The following is a 14,849-nucleotide window of genomic DNA, read 5'->3' as shown; positions in this document are numbered from 1 at the left end:
TCTGTAAACGGTACCAGGGGGTTGTAGAAGGGGGGGAGGGGGAGGCTGCAATACGACTGTGTATCCTATTAAGGTGCACAGTCAGCGCTGACAAGGGGTCTCCCTTTGCTAAAAGCGCTGTGTGTGGGTTGGCTCCAATCTCTGTATCTCTCTTGCCATTCTTGGGGGGGAAACTCTGTCTGCCCTCACCTGTGTGTGTGGAGTGTTTGGTGGTCTCCTTTAGCTATTTCCAGGGACACTGTGTCATATGCTGCGGAGGATATGTCCTCACAGGATGATCCCATTCCATGTAATCAGGATAGCACTGGTTTAGCACAGATTCCAGCAAGGGAACCTGAATGGTTTTTCTCTATCAAATCTTGGATTACTCAGATTTCTGACAGGGTTGCGAGTAATGAGTCTGCAACCCAGGTATTACAGAGCTCTATGGCAGTATGGGCCGTTTCTGGTACCTCGGGACGCTCCGCTATATACCCCCACAAACGTGCGCTTGTTAACATTTACGCAAGATGACACGGATACAGATTCTGATACCACAGACGGTAATGGGGATGTGTTGCGGGGGACTGCCTCTCTTGCAAAGGGGGTGTAATTAATGATAGAGGCTATCAGGGATGTGTTAAATATAAATGATACCACACCTGAGCAGGTTGATGAGGCTTTTTTCACTGAAAATAAGAAATCCTCGCTAACCTTACCTGCGTCAAAGGAATTGAATGCTATATTTGAAAAAGCATGGGAAAACCCGGAGAAAAAATTCCAGATCCCTAAAGGGGTCCAGGTGGCGTTTCCTTTCCCTGAGGAGGATAGGAAAAAATGGGAAAACCCGCCTATTGTTGACACATCTGTGTCCAGACTCTCAAAAAAGGTGGTTTTACCTGTTCCAGGATCTACCGCCTTAAAGGAGCCGGCTGATAGAAAAATTGATAATACACTTAAATCAATGTACACTGCTTCAGGGGCCATATTACGTCCCGCTATTGCTAGTGCATGGATTGCAAGGGCTATAGTAAAGTGGTCGTCTACCTTACTAGACGATTTAGATACGATGGATAGAGGGGATGTTGAATTGTTTTTGTGTAACATTCATGATTTAGCAGGTTTTATGGCAGAATCCATGAAAGACCTGGGTTCCATGGCTGCGGGGATCTCTTCCATGTCTGTTTCAGCTCTTCTGGGACTGTGGCTGCACCAGTGGTCTGCCGACGCGGAATCCAGGAAAAGTGTGGAGTCCCAACCCTACACAGGTCAGTCTCTCTTTGGGGAAGCTTTGGATGCATGGATATCCACTGCTACAGCGGGTAAGTCTCCGTTTCTTCCCTCAGCAGCACCTGCTCCGAAGAAATACTTCTCTTCATCAGCATCTCGGTCCTTTCGGCCTAACAAGCCTAGAAAGGCCAAAACGTCCAATACCTTCGTTAGGGGAGGTCGAGTTAAATCCAAGAAACCTGCTGCTGCAGGTTCCCAGGAACAAAAGCCTGCTTCAGGTATTCCAAAGTCCTCTGCATGACGGTGGACCGTGCGGCCTGGAGGTGGGGCCGGTGGGGGCGAGATTCAGACAGTTCAGTCACGTCTGGGTATTGTTCGGCATGGATCCCTGGGTGATAGATATTGTGTCCCAGGGATACAGGCTGGAATTTCAAAATCTCCCTCCTCACCGATTTTTCAAATCAGGCTTGCCAGTTCTACTGGCAGACAGATCTGTACTACAGGAAGCTGTCCAGAAGTTGGTGGAGGCACAGGTCATTGTACCAGTTCCTCCTCATTTACAAACCACAGGTTACTATTCGAACCTTTTCGTGGTACCGAAACCGGAGGGTTCGGTCAGGCCCATTCTGAACCTAAAACCACTGAACCCCTTTCTAAAGGAGTTCAAGTTCAAGATGGAGTCTCTCAGGGCGGTGATATCAGGTCTGGAAGAGGGGGAATTCCTAGTATCCCTGGATATCAAGGATGCGTACCTCCACATTCCGATTTGACTGCCGCATCAGGCTTATCTCCGTTTCGCATTATTGGACTGTCATTTCCAGTTCCAGGCCCTGCCATTCGGCCTCTCAACAGCACCGAGGGTGTTCACCAAGGTGATGGCAGAGATGATGGTTCTCCTCCGCAAACAAGGGGTGAACATCATTCCATATCTGGGCGATCTGCTGATAAAGGCTTCGTCCAAGGAGAAGCTGTTGCAGTCCATTGTTCTCACAATGCACCTACTCAGAGTCCAAGGTTGGATTTTGAATCTCCCAAAGTCACATTTGGAACCGACCCAGAGGTTATCTTTTCTGGGGATGATCCTCGACACAGAAGTGCAGAGGGTGTTTCTTCCGCAGGAAAAGGCGTTGGTGATACAAACAATGGTCCGGGATGTCCTGAAGCCAGCCCAGGTGTCGGTTCATCACTGCATTCGCCTTTTGGGAAAGATGGTGGCCTCTTACGAGGCTCTCCAGTACGGGAGGTTCCATGCTCGGGCCTTCCAACTGGATCTCCTGGACAAGTGGTCGGGATTTCATCTCCACATGCACCAGAGGATTCGTCTGTCACCAAAGGCCAGGATTTCACTCCTCTGGTGGCTCCAATTGCCTCACCTTCTGGAGGGCCGCAGGTTCGGGATTCAGGACTGGGTCCTTCTAACCACGGATGCGAGCCTTCAGGGCTGGGGCGCAGTCACTCAGGGGGAAACATTCCAAGCAAGGTGGTCAAGTCTAGAAGCCGGCCTGCCCATCAACATCCTGGAACTAAGAGCCGTCTACAATGGTCTTCTTCAGGCGGCCCATCTTCTAAGAAATCGGGCCATTCAAGTGCAGTCGGACAATGTAACGACAGTGGCCTACATAAACCGACAGGGCGGAACGAAGAGCAGAGCTGCAATGTCAGAGGTGACAAGAATCATCCTCTGGGCAGAATCATCCTCTGGGCAGAAAGACACGCGTTGGCGCTCTCAGCAATCTTCATTCCGGGAGTAGACAACTGGGAAGCGAACTTCCTCAGCAGACACGATCTCCATCCAGGGGAATGGGGTCTCCATTTGGAGGTGTTCAATATCATTTCATATCAACCAACCTATTGTGGTGCCAGTAGCTACTGACTCCTCAATTACATCAAAGTCCTTGGATGTTGTAAGGGTTCTGAAGATATATGTGAAGAGAACGTCTCGTCACAGAAAGTCAGACTCTCTGTTTGTCCTGTATGATCCCAAGAAGATTGGGTGTCCTGCTTCTAAGCAGACTATTTCTCGCTGGATTCAGTTCACTATCCAGCACGCTTATTCTACGGCAGGACTGCCGTGTCCAAAATCTGTTAAGGCCCACTCTACTCGTAAGGTGGGGTCTTCCTGGACGGCTGCCCGGGGTGTCTCTGCAGTGCATCTTTGCCGAGCTGCAACTTGGTCTGGGTCGAACACGTTTGCAAAGTTTTACAAGTTCGATACTTTGGCCTCTGATGATCTGAAATTCAGTCAATCAGTTCTTCAGGAGCCTCCGCGCTCTCCCTCCCGTTCTGGGAGCTTTGGTACATCCCCATGGTACTAATGTGGACCCCAGCATCCTCTAGGACATAAGAGAAAATAGGATTTTAGTTATCTACCGGTAAATCCTTTTCTCGTAGTTCGTAGAGGATGCTGGGCGCCCCCCAGAGCTTCGTTTTCCTGCAACCGTTATCTGGTTCAGTACAACTTTCTTTAGTTATGTACTGCATTGTTACTTGGTAAGTAATGTTTCAGCAGTTGCTGAGTTTTCAAGCTAAGCTAGCTTGATGTGCATTGTATGTGTGAGCTGGTATGAATCTCGCCACTATCTGTGTTAAATCCTTCTCTCGAAGATGTCCGTCTCCTCGGGCACAGTTTCTAGACTGAGCTGGTAGGAGGGGCATAGAGGGAGGAGCCAGCCCACACTCTCAAACAAGTGCCAATAGCTCCTCTGGACCCGTCTATACCCCATGGTACTAATGTGGACCCCAGCATCCTCTACGGACTACGAGAAAAGGATTTACCGGTAGGTAACTAAAATCCTATTATTAGAGGCAATGCACTTTCTCTTACGTCCTAGAGGATGCTGGGGACTCCGTAAGGACCATGGGGTATAGACAGGCTCCGCAGGAGACATGGGCACTATAAAGAACTTTAGAATGGGTGTGCACTGGCTCCTCCCTCTATGCCCCTCCTCTAGACCTCAGTTGGATCCTGTGCCCAGAGGAGATAGGGTGCACTACAGGGGAGCTCTCCTGAGTTTCTCTGAAAAATAATTTTGTTAGGTTTTTTATTTTCAGGGAGCACTGCTGGCAAAAGGCTCCCTGCATCGTGGGACTGAGGAGAGAGAAGCAGACCTACTTAAGTGATAGGCTCTGCTACTTAGGCTACTGGACATCATTAGCTCCAGAGGGAGTCGGAACGCGGGTCTCCCCCCGCCGTTCGTCCCAGAGCCGCGCCGCCGTCCTCCTCGCAGAGCCGGAAGATAGAAGCCGGGTGAGTATAAGAAGAAAAGAAGACTTCAAGGCGGCAGAAGACTTCGGATCTTCACTGAGGTAAGCGCGCAGCGGTAACGCTGCGCGCCATTGCTCCCACACACACTACCGGGCACTGATGGGTGCAGGGCGCAGGGGGGGCGCCCTGGGCAGCAATAAAACCTCTGTATCTGGCATAGACACTGCGGAGGCAGTAATTCTTTATATCCCCCGCCAGTTTGAAATATTTTGAGCGGGACCGAAGCCCGCCCCCGGAGGGGGCGGAGCTTGGTCCCTCAGCACTAACCAGCGCCATTTTCTCCACAGAGATCTGCAGAGAAGCTGGCTCCCCGGTCTCTCCCCTGCTGTACACGGTGGCACAGGGCTGAAAAGAGGAGGGGGGGGGGGGGGGCACTTGTAAGGCGCAGTGAGTGTATTACACAGTAATCTAACATAAAAGCGCTGTTATTTGGGACATTATTTTCCAGTGTCAGTTGGCGCTGGGTGTGTGCTGGCATACTCTCTCTCTGTCTCTCCAAAGGGCATTATTGGGAAACTGTCTCCTTATAACTATATCCCTGTGTGTGTGGGGGTGTCGGTACGAGTGTGTCGGCATGTCTGATGCGGAAGGCTCAGCTAAGGAGGAGGTGGAGCAGATGATTGTGGTGTCGCCATCGGCAACGCCGACTCATGATTGGATGGATATGTGGAATGTTTTAAATGCAAATGTGACCTTATTACATAAGAGATTGGACAAAGCAGAGTCCATGGAAAGAGCAGGGAGTCAATCCACGGCTTCGGCTGGGTCACCGGGCCCTTCTGGGTCTCAAAAACGTCCCCTATCCCAGATAGCAGACACTGATACCGACACGGACTCTGACTCCAGTGTCGACTACGATGAAGCGAGGTTGCACCCGAGGGTAGCAAAAAGTATTCATTATATGATTATTGCAATAAAAGAGGTTTTGCATATCACAGATGACCCCTCGGTCCCTGACACGAGGGTGCGCATGTATAAGGAAAAGAAACCTGAGGTAACCTTTCCCCCATCCCATGAACTTAACGAGTTATTTGAAAAGGCTTGGGAAACTCCTGATAAAAAACTGCAGATTCCCAAGAGGATTCTTATGGCATATCCTTTCTCTGCACGGGACAGGGTACGTTGGGAATCCTCACCCAGGGTGGACAAGGCTTTAACCAGTGGCGTGCGGTGAGGTCAGAGGCTGGTGAGGCACTACAGCCATAATGTCCGCCGAATCCTGCCGATGACCACTACCGCCGCCAAGCCAATGCCCGCTACTGCCACTGAGCCGATGCCTGCTGCCACCGCCAATGGCTTACAAACTCGCCCACCATCAACTGACCCAGCCCTCCGCCACTAATTTGCACCTCAGTCCGATGCCGCCAATGCCCGCTGCCTGCCTGCTCATCATACTTGTGATATATTGTACATTTTTATAGAAAAAAAATAAAAATTAGTGTTTGGGAAGGGAGTGGGAGGAGGACATGAATGCAATTTTGTTGTCCAGGGCTTCCATTTACTTAATGGAGAAGGGTCTGAATGGGTTAAAAAAAATTAAAAAAAAATGCGTGAGGTCCCCCCTCCTAAGTGTAACCAGCCTCGGTCTCTTTGAGCCGGTCCTGGTTGTTTAAAAACTGGGGAAAAATTGGACAGGGGTTCCCCGTATTTAGACAACCAGCACCGGGCTCTTAGACCGGGCCTGCTTCCAAAAATACGGGGGACAAAAGATGTAGGGGTCCCCCGTATTTTTAAAACCAGCACCGGGCTCCACTAGCCAGGGACATAATGCCACAGCCGGGGGACACATTTATGTAGGTCCCTGCGGCCGTGGCATTACCCCCCCAACTAGTCACCTCTGGCCGGGGTTCCCTGGAGGAGTGGGGACCCCTTAAATCAAGAGGTCCCCCCCCTCCAGGCACCCAAGGGCCAGGGGTGAAGCCCGAGGCTGTCCCCAGCACCCCTGGGCGGTGGGTGCCGGGCTGATAGCCATAAGTGTGTATGAAAAAGAATATTGTTTTTTGTTGTGGAACTACAAGGCCCAGCAAGCCTCACCCGCTTGCTGGTACTTGGAGAACCTCAAGTGCCAGCATTCGGGGAAATAACGGGCCCGCTGGTACCTGTAGTTCTACAACAAAAAAAATACCCAAATAAAAACACAACACACACACCGTGAAAGTAAAAATTTATTAAAACACACACACTCACACATACTTACCTACATCCCACGCCGGTCACGTCCACTTGTCCATGTAGAATCCAATAGGTGGTTCCTGTAAAAATGAGAGAGAGATTACTTCTCTACATCCCACGCCGGTCACGTCCACTTGTCCAGTAGAATCCAATAGGGCCGGTACCTGTAAAAATGAAAATTATACTTACAAATAAAGTAATCCACAGGAGGAGAGAGAGAAATTAATGAATATTATACACTCGCTGACGCGGGAGGACATTAGCACAGACAGAGGAGAGTGCTGCTGCTAACTGGGAGGATGGAGCAGGCTCCCCCAATAGTTGTGAGCCTAGTAGCTGTACCCCTAGTAGCTTTGCCCCCTGTAGCAGTGCCCCCAGTTGCTGTGCCCCTTGTAGCTGTGCCCCCTGTAGCTTTGCCCCTTGTGGCTGTGCCCCCAGTAGTTGTGACCCCTGTAGCAGTGCCCGTTGTAGCTGTGCCCCTTGTAGCAGTGCCCCCTGTAGCTTTGCCCCCAGTCGCTGTGGCCCCTGTAGCTGTGCCCCCAGTAGTTGTGACCCCAGTCGCTGTGCCCCTTGTAGCTTTGCCCCCAATAGCTGTGCCCCCAGTCGCTGTGCCCCTAGTAGTTGTGCCCCCCAGTTGCTGTGCCCCTTGTAGTTGAGCCCCCCAGTTGCTGTGCCCCTGTTGCTGTGCCCCCCAGTTGCGGTGCCCCTGTTGCTGTGCCCCCCAGTTGCGGTTTTGCTGTGCCCCCCAGTTGCGGTGCCCCTGTTGCTGTGCCCCCCAGTTGTGGTGCCCCTGTTGCTGTGCCCCCCAGTTGCGGTTTTGCTGTGCCCCCCAGTTGTGGTGCCCCTGTTGCTGTGCCCGTTGCTGTGCCCCTTGTTGTTGTGCCCCCCAGTTGCTGTGCCCCTGTTGCTGTGCCCCCCAGTTGCGGTGCCCCTGTTGCTGTGCCCCCCAGTTGTGGCGCCCCTGTTGCTGTGCCCCCCAGTTGCGGTTTTGCTGTGCCCCCCAGTTGTGGTGCCCCTGTTGCTGTGCCCGTTGCTGTGCCCCTGTTGCTGTGCCCCTTGTTGTGCCCCCCAGTTGCTGTGCCCCTGTTGCTGTGCCCCCCAGTTGTGGCGCCCCTGTTGCTGTGCCCCCCAGTTGCGGTTTTGCTGTGCCCCCCAGTTGTGGTGCCCCTGTTGCTGTGCCCGTTGCTGTGCCCCTGTTGCTGTGCCCCTTGTTGTGCCCCCCAGTTGCTGTGCCCCTGTTGCTGTGCCCCCCTGTTGCGGTGCCCCTGTTGCTGTGCCCCCCAGTTGCGGTTTTGCTGTGCCCCCCAGTTGCGGTGCCCCTGTTGCTGTGCCCCCCAGTTGTGGTGCCCCTGTTGCTGTGCCACCCAGTTGCGCTTTTGCTGTGCCCCCCAGTTGTGGTGCCCCTGTTGCTGTGCCCCCCAGTTGCGGTGGCCCTGTTGCTGTGCCCACCAGTTGCGGTGCCCCTGTTGCTGTTCCCCCCAATTGCGGTGCCCCTGTTGCTGCCCCCCCCAATTGCGGTGCCCCTGTTGCTGCCCCCAAACACAAACACATTTAAAAAAAAAAAAAACACACACACATACATACTTACCGCTCCTGCAGCGCCGTCCTCCGTCACCGTCCGCCGGCTCGTCTCTGCTGTACTATGGGAGAGACGTCATGACTCATGACGTCTCTCCCATAGTAGCGGCGCTGGCTGCAGCGGGCGCCCACACAGGCCACGGCGCCTGCTGCAGCCGGGAAGGGGGTGATTGGACAGCGGATCCAGCACTGGATCCGCTGGGCCAATCACATCTGGGGCACTGACAGGGGCGTGCATTCATCGCACGCCCCTGTCATTGCGGCACCAGTATAGGTGCCGCTTCCCCATTAATTTTCAATGGGCTTTCACAGCCCATTGCTGCGCCCCGCCCCCTGCCAGCCCCCCGCTGCCCGGAGTTTTAATGTTAGCAGCGGGAGGCACCTCTCCCGCTGCCTCCCACCCTCACAAGCAGCCACAGGGGGGGGATTATTAAAATAATGAAAAAAGATATTTATAACAGACTCTGTTATAAATATCTTCTTTTTATTATTTTAATCATAATGACAGGGGAGGCACTGCCTCCCCTGACTGCACGTCCCTGGCTTTAACACGCCTGTCCAAGAAACTGGCGCTACCGTCTCCTGACACGGCAGCCCTCAAAGATCCTGCTGATCGCAGGCAGGAAACTACTTTAAAGTCTATTTATGCGCATACAGGTGCTTTGCTCAGACCGGCAATAGCATCGGCATGGGTGTGTAGTGCAGTTGCAGCTTGGACAGATACCTTGTCAGCTGACCTTGATACCCTAGATAGGGATACCATTTTATTAACCTTAGGCCACATTAAAGACGCAGTCTTATATATGAGGGATGCTCAAAGAGACGTTGGGCTGCTGGAGTCGAGCGCCAACGCCATGGCGGTTTCTGCTAGGCGCGCCCTGTGGACTCGCCAAATGGACGGGTGATGCCGACTCAAAGAAACATATGGAGGTTTTGCCATACAAAGGTGACGTTTTATTTGGGGAAGGTCTCGCGGACCTGGTTGCCACAGCTACCGCGGGTAAATCTACCTTTTTGCCTTTTGTTCCCCCACAGCAAAAGAAAACTCCACAGTATCAGATGCAGTCCTTTCGGTCGCGTAAGTCCAGAAGAGGTCGGGGCTCATCTTTCCTCGCCAGAGGTAAGGGTAGAGGGAAAAGAATGCCTGCTACGGCTAGTTCCCAGGAACAGAAGTCCTCCCCGGCTTCTACTAAATCCACCGCATGACGCTGGGGCTCCACTGAGGGAGTCCGCACCGGTGGGGGCACGTCTTCGACTCTTCAGCCAGGTCTGGGTTCTGTCAGACGTGGATCCTTGGGCGATGGATATTGTATCCCAAGGCTACAAACTGGAATTCTAAGAGGTGCCCCCTCGACGATTTTTCAAGTCGGCCTTGCCAGCTTCTCCCCCAGAGAGGGAAGTAGTGTTCGCTGCAATTCAAAAGCTGTATCAACAGCAAGTGATTGTCAAGGTTCCCCTAGTCCAACAGGGGAAAGAGTACTATTCGACCCTGTTCGTGGTCCCGAAGCCGGATGGTTCGGTCAGACCCATTTTAAATCTAAAATCCCTAAACCTGTACTTAAGAAAGTTCAAATTCAAGATGGAATCGCTTCGGGCTGTGATCTCCAGTCTGGAAGGGGGGGATTTTATGGTGTCACTCGACATAAAGGATGCATACCTTCATGTCCCCATATATCCTCCTCATCAGGCGTACCTCAGATTCGCTGTACAGGACTTTCATTACCAGTTTCAGACGTTGCTGTTTGGGCTTTCCACGGCCCCGAGGATTTTTCCCAAGGTGATGGCGGAGATGATGGTGCTCCTGCGCAGGCAGGGCGTCACAATTATCCCATACTTGGACGATCTCCTGATAAAAGCAAGATCGAGAGATCAATTGCAGAAGAGCGTGTCGCTCTCCCTGAGAGTGCTACAACAACACGGTTGGATTCTCAATCTGCCAAAGTCACAATTGATTCCAACGACTCGACTATCATTCCTAGGCATGATTCTGGACACGGAACAGAAGAGGGTTTTTCTCCCGATGGAAAAAGCCCAGGACCTCCAGAACATGGTCAGAGACTTGCTAAAACCAAAAAGAGTGTCTGTTCATCAATGCACTCGAGTTCTGGGGAAAATGGTGGCAGCCTACGAGGCCATCCCCTTCGGCAGGTTTCATGCAAGGACGTTTCAGTGGGACCTCCTGGACAAGTGGTCCGGGTCCCATCTACTAATACATCAGAAGATAAGCCTGTCTCCCCGGGGCCAGGGTGTCTCTCCTGTGGTGGCTGCAAAGTGCTCACCTTCTAGAGGGTTGCAGGTTCGGCATTCTGGACTGGGTTCTGGTGACCACGGACGCGAGCCTCCGAGGATGGGGAGCAGTCACACAAGGAAGAAATTTTCAGGGGCTATGGTCAAGCCTGATGGCTTGTCTACACATCAACGTACTGGAATTGAGGGCCATATACAACGGCCTACAACAAGCGGAGGATCTTCTTCGCGACCTACCGGTTCTGATTCAATCAGACAACGTCACAGCCGTGGCTCATGTAAACCGCCAAGGCGGGACAAGGAGCAGAGTGGCAATGGCGGAAGCCACCAGGATTCTTCGCTGGGCGGAAAATCACGTAAGCGCTCTGTCAGCGGTCTTCATTCCGGGAGTGGACAACTGGGAAGCAGACTTCCTCAGCAGACACGATCTCCATCCAGGAGAGTGGGGACTTCATCAAGAAATTTTTACAGAGATAACAAGTCTTTGGGGAATTCCTCACATAGACATGATGGCGTCACGCCTCAACAAGAAGCTTCGGAGGTATTGTGCCAGGTCAAGGGACCCTCAGGCAGTAGCGCTGGACGCCTTGGTGACACCTTGGGTGTTTCAGTCGGTCTATGTCTTCCTCTCATCTCAAAAATATTGAGAATCATAAGACAAAAAAGGGTGAAAACAATACTTATTGTTCCAGATTGGCCTCGAAGGGCATGGTATTCAGATCTTCAGGAGATGCTCACAGAAGATCCATGGCCTCTTCCTCTCAGGGAGGACCTGTTACAACAGGGGCCCTGCGTGTTCCAAGACTTACCGCGGTTACGTTTGACGGCATGGCGGTTGAACGCCGAATCCTAGCTGGGAAAGGTATTCCGGAGGAAGTCATCCCTACTCTGATAAAGGCTAGGAAGGAGGTGACGGCAAAACATTATCACCGTATCTGGAGGAAGTATGTTTCTTGGTGTGAAGCCAAGAATGCTCCTACGGAAGATTTCCATCTGGGCCGTTTTCTCCACTTTCTACAGACAGGAGTGGATATGGGCCTAAAATTAGGCTCCATTAAGGTACAGATTTCGGCCCTATCTATTTTCTTTCAGAAGGAATTGGCTTCCCTCCCAGAAGTCCAGACTTTTGTAAAGGGAGTACTGCACATCCAGCCTCCTTTTGTGCCCACAGTGGCACCTTGGGACCTTAACGTGGTGTTACGGTTCCTGAAGTCTCACTGGTTTGAACCTCTTCAAACGGTTGAATTGAAATTTCTCACTTGGAAGGTGGCCATGTTGTTGGCCTTGGCATCTGCAAGGCGGGTGTCCGAATTGGCGGCCTTGTCTCACAAGAGCCCCTATTTGACCTTCCATGTGGATAGAGCAGAGTTGAGGACTCGTCCTCAATTTTTGCCTAAGGTGGTTTCTTCATTTCATATGAACCAACCTATTGTGGTGCCTGTAGCTACAAGTGACTTGGAGGATTCCAAGTCCCTGGATGTAGTCAGGGCCTTAAAAATCTATGTAGCCAGGACGGCTCGGGTTAGGAAAACAGAAGCACTGTTTGTCCTGTATGCAGCCAACAAAGTTGGCGCTCCTGCTTCGAAGCAGACTATTGCTCGCTGGATCTGTAACACGATTCAGCAGGCTCATTCTACGGCAGGATTGCCGTTAACAAATTCGGTAAAGGCCCATTCCACTAGGAAGGTGGCCTCTTCTTGGGCGGTTGCCCGAGGCGTCTCGGCTTTACAGCTTTGCCGAGCAGCTACCTGGTCAGGTTCAAACACTTTTGCTATAAGTTTGATACCCTGGCTGATGAGGACCTTGCGTTTGCTCAGTCGGTGCTGCAGAGTCGTCCGCACTCTCCCGCCCGGTCTGGAGCTTTGGTATAAACCCCATGGTCCTTACGGAGACCCCAGCATCCTCTAGGACGTAAGAGAAAATAAGATTTTAAACCTACCGGTAAATCTTTTTCTCCTAGTCCGTAGAGGATGCTGGGCGCCCGTCCCAGTGCGGACAAAATCTGCAAGGCTTGTATATAGTTGTTGCTTACATAAGTGTTATGTTACAGTTGAGATCAGTCTTTAGCTGATACTGTTTTGTGTTCATACTGTTAACTGGTTGCGTATATTCCAGTTTATACGGTGTGGATGGTGTGGGCTGGTGTGAATCTTGCCCTTAGATTAACAAAATCCTTTCCTCGTATTGTCCATCTCCTCTGGGCACAGTTTCTCTAACTGAGGTCTGGAGGAGGGGCATAGAGGGAGGAGCCAGTGCACACCCATTCTAAAGTTCTTTATAGTGCCCATGTCTCCTGCGGAGCCCGTCTATACCCCATGGTCCTTACGGAGTCCCCAGCATCCTCTACAGACTAGGAGAAAAAGATTTACCGGTAGCTTTAAAATCTTATTTTTACAGTAGTCTCCAGTAAGGCATCCACTAATGACCAGGTGCCCCGTGATGGGTATGTCTGCTAAGATGGCAAGAAGTAAAGTAAAACGATACACTTACCCCTCTTGCTGCCTCCATCTCCTCCTCCACCTGTGTTCAGATGGCTACATCCCATTCAGGTTCACACACAGAACTGCCCCGGTAGCGTACACTGTCACTGTGGTCTCTTCCAGTGACCAATTAGAATGCAGTGAAATCACTCATATCTTGTCAAGTGGTGTGTGGCAGCCTTGGGCTGCTCCACCATTGGAAACCCCCCACCCTCACCCACCCCTCCTCCCCAACAGTATCGGAAATCAGTAACAGATGGGAAGATGAACCAAAGAAAAAAGTTACAGACTAGAGGTCTTCTCATCCACTGAGTCCCAGTGCAGAGGGTGACACCGGTACAGTGATGTACAATCTGAGACTTTCAGCTGCAAATTAACATTAGCTTGCCAGTGTGGCATTGATAGGATTATTATGTTTTTTGTTCTAATGACTTTTAACATTTACACAATATAGGTCACTCCAGAAAACCATCAGAAGATCACAGATGATCACCACCAACCTGTTAATTCTGGATCTGGTAATAAACCCTCTCATCGGTGCCAGCCCACAGCAGCTGAGGATTCCCGAAATCTATTCACTATCACCTCCATAAACATTCCCAAAATGAGCAAAGAAAAAGGGAACACCTCAAGTTTCTGCAGGGCCAGGAGACCCAACAAGATGGACAATACATCATTAGATGCTGATAGGCCTCCTTCAGTAAGATGGAAATTAGAACATGATGATTTAGAAACATCGTTATCTCACACATGTAATGTTCACCAACACTTCCACAATCCGAAGGTGACTGAGCATGAGTGTGTAACTAGACAGCCCTTGCGAGAAGTTCCTTCAGACCAGCTAAATAAAACAAGCCTACGTACAACAGGCTGTTCTTCAGGTGAGAAATTAGATGTCCTCCCAAACATCTGGAACTGCACTGCACAGAAATCACCAAGTACTAAAATATTTGATTGCCCTCCAGACACCAGATTGTGTTACAGGGAACTAATTCCACACAGGACTCATTCAGAAAACAATTTTGGAAGCCACCACAATATTTTTCCCGAAATGCTGGAAACTAGGACCCTTGCTGCCCCAGAAAACTTCCAGTTTGTAGATGCCTGGAACTTAAGAAACGTAGAAAGACAAAGGTCCCCCCTACTAGGCACAGGCACGTACTACCCTCATGGGATATTCCCCCACCAAAACTATAACTTGTGGCGTCCACCATCTTCCCTAAGAGAGGAACCCGTACACAAAGTCAGCATTGAGCATGATCCTGGCGTAGCATGGAACGGCCATGAGGACTGGGCATATGGAACATCGTACTTAGAACAGCCCAATCACAGCTGGGAAACGTCCAGAATGATGGCCCCATATTCAGAATCACAATATTTACAGCTGGATAACGGAAGATCTTTAAGCAAGGAGCTGATGGACAGCGCCGGCTCTGACTGGGTGTATCCGAGAATGAAATTCTACTAACTGAGCACTCACTGTAGCATCCCTTGTATTGTGCACTGGTGATTCCCTTATACATGGGAGCAAGCCCCTAATGTGTCTTATATCCCATTTTTACAACTGTAATAAACATTTTTTTTTTCATGACCAGATATGTTCAATGTATTATTCCAAGCTGCAAGCGGCTATAACATACCTTGGGTCGAGTTTTTGTTGTAACCCACAGCAACCAATGAAGCATCTGATTTATTTTTCTAGTTTAGGCACTCTGGAGTGCAGAGAGCCCCTAAAGCACATAGGGGCTGATTCTGCGTCACACGAGGCAGCAGCAAATTTAGCATCATTTGCTGATGTGGGTGTCATCTCTTCTCCGGGTGGGGATGTAGTCATGTGACCAGCGGCCAGGCGACCGACGGTCACATAACCTCCCCCTGCATCCTGCCCCCTCACTATC

At 51.1% G+C, this 14,849-nt stretch overlaps 1 protein-coding gene across 3 annotated transcripts in view; it reads left to right on the top strand.

The window, feature by feature from the left end:
* Positions 1-14,542, top strand: part of LOC134965935 (uncharacterized) — a 241,633-nt gene extending 227,091 nt beyond the window's left edge. For all 3 annotated transcript variants that reach the window (XM_063942338.1, XM_063942339.1, XM_063942340.1), the window contains one exon: positions 13,406-14,542. In XM_063942338.1, coding sequence (XP_063798408.1) covers positions 13,406-14,419 — 1,014 coding nt within the window. In that variant the 3' untranslated portion in view covers positions 14,420-14,542. The remainder of the gene's footprint in view (positions 1-13,405) is intronic.
* Positions 14,543-14,849: the final 307 nt, after the last annotated feature.

Source organism: Pseudophryne corroboree, chromosome 10, assembly GCF_028390025.1.
Source record: "Pseudophryne corroboree isolate aPseCor3 chromosome 10, aPseCor3.hap2, whole genome shotgun sequence".
Lineage (NCBI taxonomy): Eukaryota > Metazoa > Chordata > Amphibia > Anura > Myobatrachidae > Pseudophryne > Pseudophryne corroboree.
This window is presented reverse-complemented; position numbering and strand designations above follow the sequence as displayed.